The following is an 8,422-nucleotide window of genomic DNA, read 5'->3' on the forward strand; positions in this document are numbered from 1 at the left end:
GGGACTCGATCCTGGGACTCCGGGATCATGACCTGAGCCGAAGGCAGTCGTCCAACCAACTGGGCCACCCAGGCGTCCCTGAACACATTTTTTAAACAACAGAATTTAGAACAGATAACTACTAACACTAGCTTTTATGGACAGTTTAGATGGCTCACATTATGGGGGAAAATCTCCATGGCTTTTCTTTAAATTTCCTCTACATCAAGAATTAGGAAGAAAATCATTACAGTAACATTAAAATTAAGCTCAGATAGAATCAAGAAATGTTGGCTTGGGACACCTGGGTGGCTCGGTTGGACGGCTGCCTTCGGCTCAGGTCATTATCCCAGCGTTCTGGGATCAAGTCCCACATCGGGCTCCTTGCTGGGCAGGGAGCCTGCTTCTCCCTCTGCCTCTGCCTGCCATTCTGTCTGCCTGTGCTCGCTCTCTCCCCTCCCCTCTGATAAATAAATAAAATCTTTAAAAAATAAAAAAGAAATGTTGGCTTGGCTGAGCATTATGAATTTCATTTTTATGAAGTCTGACCTGATCTTTCTTTTTCACCTATTTTCTCAGTTATAGGCACAACTAATATTATAGAATGTTACAGCTAAATCTCTGAAAGTCATTTGTCTAGTTGCCTCATTTTACAGATGAGGAAACAGGTCCAGAGAGGTTTAAATACCTTGGCTGACAAGCCAGAACTAGATGCTTGGTCTCCTTCATCTTAGATGACTGCATTACCCATAATACCAAGCTGACCATGCAGTGCCTGTAGGAAACAGTGCACAGAATCTCTTCAACATTTTTTCAATATTATCAGAGCACTTTATTACTTCACCAAAAGTCATGATGACAAGTTTCTATGACTTTAAAAAAGGACCTAAATGGAATTTCTAAGATTAGTCAATGAGAATACCCCGACTGCTTACCTAAGAAGAGGTAAATGTCCAGGATAGAATATGAATGCTGCTGAGACTGAGAGCAGATAAATTTGGGAACTTCCTGTGCTGTTCGCTGAAATTTTAACAAAATCCTGCAGTTAAGAGAGAATTTGTTTCCTTGCTACTGCTGACAGATGGTAAGGCTATATGTTATTTTGGAGCACAGCTCACTAAATTAAAAATCACAGCTCACTATGTAGATGACCTTAAGTGTTATTTTAGCACTTTCCATAGTTTCCTCATCTTTAAAACAGGATAATAAAAGCACCTATACTTCATAAGACAATTAAGAATGTTCTATGTAGGGGCACTTGGGTGGCTCAGTGGGTTAAAGCCTCTGCCTTCAGCTCAGGTCACGATCCCAGAGTCCTGGGATGAAGCCCCACATCGGGCTCTCTGCTCAGTGGGGAGCCTGCTTACTCCTCTCTCTCTGCCTGCCTCTTCTGCCTACTTGTGATCTCTGTCTGCCAAATAAATAAATAAAAATCTTAAAAAAATAAAAAAAAAGAATGTTATATGTATATGTATATAAAGAATCCAACACAACGGATGATACAGAGAAGGCCTCAGTCAACTTCAGTTTCCAAGTGGCCCTTTTCTTGCCTATTGTAACAAATTCAGTATTTCTGAGAGTCTAGTCAGAAAAAGGATAATCAGCTTTTTTTCAGTCTACCGTGAAGGATGACAGAAACCAAGTGAAACTGCTGAAAAGAACACTGGACATGTGTTCTTTTAGTCACTTATTAGCCAAGTGATTCTGAATAGCTTTTCTAACCATATTTTTAAAAGTCATATAATGGTACAGAAAGTCCAAGTATAAATTTGCAACTACAAATCAACCTTACAAATACCCTGGTCTCTGTGAAAATTAAAAATTGAGAATTGTAAGAAATTATTCCTGATCTAAGTGAAAGAAGCAGAAATCCCTTGAAATGTATTATATCCTTGCCCTACTAAAAATTTGCCTCTAAAAACTCTAACCATGCATTTTCTTACTCACTTCTTGTTCATATTCTCAAAAGTCAAATAAAAATAAACCAATAAGACTCTCGTTTTTTGACAGTCTTACTTAAAAAAATTTTTTTTTCTCATTAGTGGTTCAGTCAAGAATGAGAGCACAATAATATAGAAAACCTAGATTTATTTGTTAAACTATTACAAAGACAAAACAATTATCATTGAAGCACTCTGATGACTTCATCCCAATTTCACTTGTTATGGAAACTTACCTAAGAGGTTAGAAATAAAAGGATATAACCTAAGAGGTTATAACAAAACAGACTGGTGAAACATGGTGAAAGGAATAAAAGGGTAGTCAGAAGCATCCATGTTATGGTATTTCATGTGGCTACAAAATTTCCCCAAGAAGCTTCCTAAAGATGCCTGAACGAATTAATCTGGGTCCCAAATTAGTAAAGAGACCCTCACCGTGAAGAACGAGCAGAAGCCAAGATTTCTCTGAGATCTCTTTGTCTTTCTTTTTAAGGGGTAATGGGATCCTTAGGCTCTAAAAGGGTTTACCTTAGATTCAGCCTCCCTCCTTCCCATCCAGTCTACCTACATCTTCAAGTGTCTGCACATTCTTACCAGGTAGGCCTACCAGGTTACAGAAGATGCATATAGTGAAAGCTGGAACCAAAGGCCTACTCTGAGGGTACCTATGCACAGGAATTTTGGGGTAGATGATAAACTACAAATACTCTCTTGGTTAAGTTAATTCACCTTTGTTAATAAAGGTCATAGTTTCTTCTGCTGGTGACAGGTATAGTCTGTCTCAAAAAAGAACTGGTTCAGGTAAATTTTGGAGAAGGAAAAAGACTTCCATCAACACCCACTCCATAGTAGAAGAGGCACCAAGTTCTTTCCTAGTTATAAGCAGAATCTGAAAAACATAAGATTTACAGTGTTTTTAATAATACCTATTATTAAACAGTTCTTTTTTTTTTTTAAGATTTTATTTATTTATTTGACAGAGAGAGATCACAAGTAGGCAGAGATGCAGGCAGAGAGAGAGAGAGAGGAGGAAGCAGGCTCCCTGCTAAGCAGAGAGCCCGATGCGGGACTCGATCCCAGGACCCTGAGATCATGACCTGAGCCGAAGGCAGCGGCTTAACACACTGAGCCACCCAGGTGCCCCAATAATACCTATTATTTATTGGATGCCCAGTCAAGAGTGCCAGAGAACACAGATCTATATCTTAGTCTTTGCAACAATCCTGCCAGGTAGTTTATCAACCCCATTTTCAAAGGAGGAAACTGAGGACTGTCCAAAGGCACAGAAGCTGTTATATGGTAGAGCTGTGATTCTACCACTCCTGTGCCTTGACTCCACCCCATCTCATGCACTGAGAGGTCCTAGTTCCACTATCTTGAAATCATTAATGGTTGCATAAACAGTCTAATTATTCCATTCCTTAAAGGCAAAAACAATTTTAAATGATTGAAAATTTAAAGACACTGTTTGGAATTCAGGTCAATTATCCAGATGAAGAACTTGTATAAATTTTATGAATAAAATAGCTCTCTGCTCCAACTGTAGCACAAAATGAATGGAAAACAAATCATCAGCTCATTAGGAAGTTTGTGGTTATTTTATGATTATTTCACTACAAAATTACATTACAAGGAATCCTAAGAATTCTCACCAGTAACTGCAGTAATATCTCATTTGTATAACCATTACTGACACAACAGATGAGTTTCTCAGAATCCTTATTAATGCAGTGGTGCATATTCTCTGAATAATCTATTTTTCAAGAAGAAATATGTAAAAGGCAGAAGATCAAAAAATCTTTTTCCAGTTTCAATGAAAATTACTACATATTACCGAACTGAAAAAGTCAACATGCTATAAAGAACATGATAAGCAGGAAAGTGAGAAGGGAAGAAGACTTAAGTTGGCACCAAAAGATTTCCCATACAGTGTAATAATGAAGTACTGATATCTGGAACTGTGAGATCTGAAAATTAAAGCTAATAGAGCTGCAGCAGTATGAACACATAATTTTAGCAACTGCAGAGGAGACAATGCAGGTTTTATTTTTTTTTTTCTTTTTTTTTAAAGATTTTATTTATTTACTTGACAGAGAGAGACCACAAGTAGGCAGAGAGGCAGGCAGAGAGAGAGAGGAGGAAGCAGGCTCCCCGCCGAGCAGAGAGCCCGATGCGGGACTCGATCCCAGGACCCTGAGACCATGACCCGAGCCGAAGGCAGCGGCCCAACCCACTGAGCCCCCCAGGCGCCCCACAATGCAGGTTTTAGACTAAATGGCTACACTTACAGAAATAAATGCTGTAGAAATAAAAATTAAGTATTTAAAGAAGAAATATAAATCACAGAACTCTAAGAGATATTTTCTGATAGTTCCACTGGCAGCACCTGCGAGGAAAACAGAGATTCATCATCATTTTTCATGGTTAGAGTAAGAAGAAATGTTACGTTCACAATGGCAACAATCTGGAAGATAAAATGGAACTTAGAAAAAGGAGGGATCTCACAACCCAACTGGATGACTCACAGTAGTGTTAAGAGTCAAGCCAAAATACATAAATCTTGCCAAACTATTACTATATGCTTTAAATTAAAGGATCTGGGCATAAGTAACATAAGACTGGAAGACAGTCGGTACTCAAGAAAATGCTACCAGGTCAGAAGAGGAGAACACTATAGAGGGGAAAGATGGACAACAATTTTAACAAAGTAAAAATAGCTCATGAAGGCCAACTAGGATTACTAGTCTTAGAGCTCTAAAGGACATGAACATGACCTTTAGTTATTATCAAACATACAGTTGATACTCAATCTGGCAAAGGACAATTTATTTCTCAGGGTAACTTGCAGCAAAGTCAGGGATAGCAAAGCTCACAAGAACGTGTCAGGGAAAACTGGCTGTGAGCTTTTATGTCAGTCAAGAAAGCAGAAATGAGGGGCACCTGGGTGGCTCAGTTGGTTGAGCAACTGCCTTTGGCTCAGGTCATGATCCTGGAGTCCTGGGACCGAGTCCTACGTCAGGCTCCCTGTTCGGCGGGGAGTCTGCGCTTCCTCTGACCTCTCCATTCTCACACTCTCTCTCTCAAATAAATAAATAAAATTTTTTAAAAAAAAAAGAAAGAAAGAAAGAAAGAAAGAAATGAGGGGCGCCTGGGTGGCTCAGTTGGTTAAGCCGCTGCAGCTCGGGTCATGATCTCAGGGTCTCGAGATGGGAGTCCCACCAGAGGATCCTTGCTCAGCAGGGAGCCTATGTCTCCCTCTGCTTCTGCCTGCCACTATGCCTGCTTGTGCTCTCTCTCTCTGACAAATAAATTTTTTTTAAAAATCTAAAAAAAAAAAAAGGCTAAATAAAAGTAAAATAAGAAAGCAGAAATGAAGCAACTTCGGAAAATGATAGCTTTTGGACAAATGTTCATGGACTTATGGTTTGACAAACTGGTCTTGAACACTAAGGTGCCCAGGACCTTGGTCCTCCATTATTTTACAAAGGCGGGAAGCCAATACAAGATTATAATGAAATTAGGAATGTTTGGGTGGCTCAGTTGGTTAAGTGATTGCCTTCAGCTCAGGTCATGATCCTAAGGCCCTAGAACTGAGCCCCACATTGGGCTCCCTGCTCAGCAGCAAGTCTGCTTCTCCCTCTTCCTTTATACCCCTCTCCTGTTCTTGCTCTTTTTCTCTCTCTCAAATAAATAATAATAAAATATTATGATTAAATTAAAGGCTTAGATACAGTTTGGAATTACTACTACTTCCTCCCTAAATTGAATAGCAGTGAGTTGCAGCAAATAGCTGCTTTGTGTCTTCTGATGAATGTATTAAGATTTCAAATACCACAAGTGGGAAAAGATGACTCAAGAGCAGAGCAGGAGGTGATTTCAGGCTTTGCAGCTCCCACCTGAGCCAACTAGGGAGCCCATTTCTGAATAACAGGCTAATGTCCTCCTCCTGAGTTCACTGAGGATGGGTGTGTCTTATTCTTCCATGCCTCAATGCCTACCACTGTCTAGCATAGCACTTAACATGTGGTAAGTGTAAATGTTAACGTGAACATTGCTGTTTGCAGACCTTGATTCCTTAGGAGGAAAAAAACACTAATTTCACAAATAATTTCAGAAACAGATAACTAACATTTTCCTAAACTGCTAATTATACAGAGTTCTCCTGAAAATAAAAATTATTTCACATGATTTTCAAGTTCAATGAGAAGAAGAAAATATAACTACTCACCCCACAGCAGCATAAATCATTTTCAGTGATCAACATCTGCATCCTCAAACTGTCCAGCAACCGTTGGTGTAGTGTCAACCTCCATCCCATCTAAAAAAAAGAACAACAAGAAAGAAAAACCACAAAAAAAATCAACTGCTGAGCAACAGTCTACTGAGCTCTTCAGATAGGTAAAGGGTCAACCTATTCATCAACCAGAAGGAAGCTAGTGCCCTCTGTTGGTCACAATTGCTATTTCTTTCTCTTCTGAAAAAGTAACAAGGAATAAACCAAAAAAGAAAAATGCCACCTGTACATGTAACATTTACTTTATAAATTCTCAACCTCAACATTAAAAAGACATTGGATAAGTTTTGAATGTACTACGCATCAAGTGTTCACTCTTCACAGAACTGTGCTGGGTATTTACTATGTGACATTATCATCATCATTATTATTTTTTTTTTTAAATATTTTATTTATTTATTTGACAGAGAGAAATCACAAGTAGATGGATAGGCAGGCAGAGAGAGAGAGAGAGGGAAGCAGGCTCCCTGCCGAGCAGAGAGCCCGATGCGGGACTCGATCCCAGGACCCGGAGATCATGACCTGAGCCGAAGGCAGCGGCATAACCCACTGAGCCACCCAGGCGCCCTCATCATCATTATTATTATTGAGATTTTATTTGAGAGCAAAGAAGAAAGACGGTGGAGGGGAGGGGTAGAGGGAGAGAGAAAAGCAGACTTCCTGCTGAGTGGGGAGCCCGATGCAGGGCTCGATCCCATGACCCAGAGATCACACCTTGAGCCAAAGGTAGACGCTATACCAACTGAGCCATGCACGTGCCCCATTATTTTTATTTTTAAAGGTATAAAAGTCCTATCCTCCCAAAATTGATGACCTAATTCTGAGAAAAGACAAAATAAGTAGAGTGAGGTTCTTGCTTATCTGTTTTGCTCATTTCATGAGGAAAAAAAGTGTGTGTGTGTGTGTGTGTGTGTGTGTTTAGGGAGAGACAAGGGAAAAAAGCCCTCTGGAAAGAGCTGTTTAGAACTGCTTTCTCCACTTTGGCACCTCCCATTGACCTTCAACTCTTAACCCACAACAGGCTTCTGCCTGAGCCCCAACCCATACTCCACCTGGACATGCAGCAGAGCATGCAAATATAACACATATCTAAAATTAAGTTATCATCTTTCCACATAGAAATGCTTCTCGGGGGCCTGGGTGGCTCAGAGGTTAAGCCTCTGCCTTCAGCTTGGGTCATGGTCTCAGAGCCCTGGGACTGAGCCCCACATCAGGCTCCCTGCTCGTTGGGGAGCCTGCTTCCCCCTACACTGTGCCTGACCCTCTGCCTACTTGAGATCTCTCTCTCTCTCTGTGTCAAATAAATAAAATGTTTTTAAAAAAAAGAAAAGAAAAGAAATGCTTTCTTGGGGCACCTAACTGGTTCAGTTGGTAGAGCATGGGACTCGGGGTTGAGAGTTCAAGCCCCACACTAGGAGCAGAGCCTACTTAAAAAAAAAAAAAGAAAAGAAAAGAAAAAAAAAGGTTTCTCTTCCCAAACATTTACGAAAGGATAACTCTCACCTGTCCAATTCAGAGACCCCTACCCACATCTCTAACTTACACTGCTTAGCGCTCTTAAACATCTCTCAAATCTGTTAAGTCTTTGACATTCACTCCCAGTAACAAATGCAGGCCATGATCTCTCATCTAATTTAAATCATAACTTACTTAACAGTTTCTTTTTGGGACGCCTGGGTGGCTCAGTCAGTTAAGTGTCTGCCTTTGGCTTGGGTCATGATCCCAGGGTCCTGGGCCCTGGGATCGAGCCCCACAACAGGCTCCCCGCTCAGCAGGGAGTCTGCTTCTTTGCCCTTCCCCTGACTCATGTACATTCTCTCTCTCTCAAATAAATAAAATCTTAAAAAAAAAAAAAAAAACCAGAGTTTCTCTTCTATCCTCCAGTATTTCCCTCTGCAATCAATGCTCCATATCACAGCCAGGATCATCTTCTGAAACTACAATCAAATTAAAAGTTCCTCACTTCACATTCTCATTGACCCAGGCAGAACACTAAAATTCTTTTAAAAAGCTTTCAAGGGGCGCCTGGGTGGCTCAGTGGGTTAAGCCGCTGCCTTCGGCTCAGGTCATGATCTCAGGGTCCTGGGATCGAGTCCCGCACTGGGCTCTCTGCTCAGCAGGGAGCCTGCTTCCCTCTCTCTCTCTCTCTGCCTGCCTCTCCATCTACTTGTGATTTCTCTCTGTCAAATAAATAAATAAATAAAATCTT

At 40.5% G+C, this 8,422-nt stretch overlaps 1 protein-coding gene across 4 annotated transcripts in view; it reads right to left on the bottom strand.

Moving 5' to 3' along the window:
• CLNS1A (chloride nucleotide-sensitive channel 1A) overlaps nt 1–8,422 on the bottom strand; it is a 48,467-nt gene that overhangs the window by 19,654 nt on the left and 20,391 nt on the right. For 2 of the 4 annotated variants that reach the window (XM_059411569.1, XM_059411545.1), the window contains exons 6-7: nt 6,148–6,237; nt 2,051–2,808 (exon numbers count right to left, since the gene is read on the bottom strand). In XM_059411569.1, coding sequence (XP_059267552.1) covers nt 6,170–6,237 — 68 coding nt within the window. In that variant the 3' untranslated portion in view covers nt 2,051–2,808; nt 6,148–6,169. Of the gene's footprint in view, nt 1–2,050; nt 2,809–4,001; nt 4,306–6,147; nt 6,238–8,422 lie in introns of those variants that run through there. The other 2 variants (XM_059411554.1, XM_059411561.1) reach the window with 2 other exon arrangements.

Source organism: Mustela nigripes, chromosome 1 (genome assembly GCF_022355385.1).
Source record: "Mustela nigripes isolate SB6536 chromosome 1, MUSNIG.SB6536, whole genome shotgun sequence".
Taxonomy (NCBI): Eukaryota; Metazoa; Chordata; class Mammalia; order Carnivora; family Mustelidae; genus Mustela; species Mustela nigripes.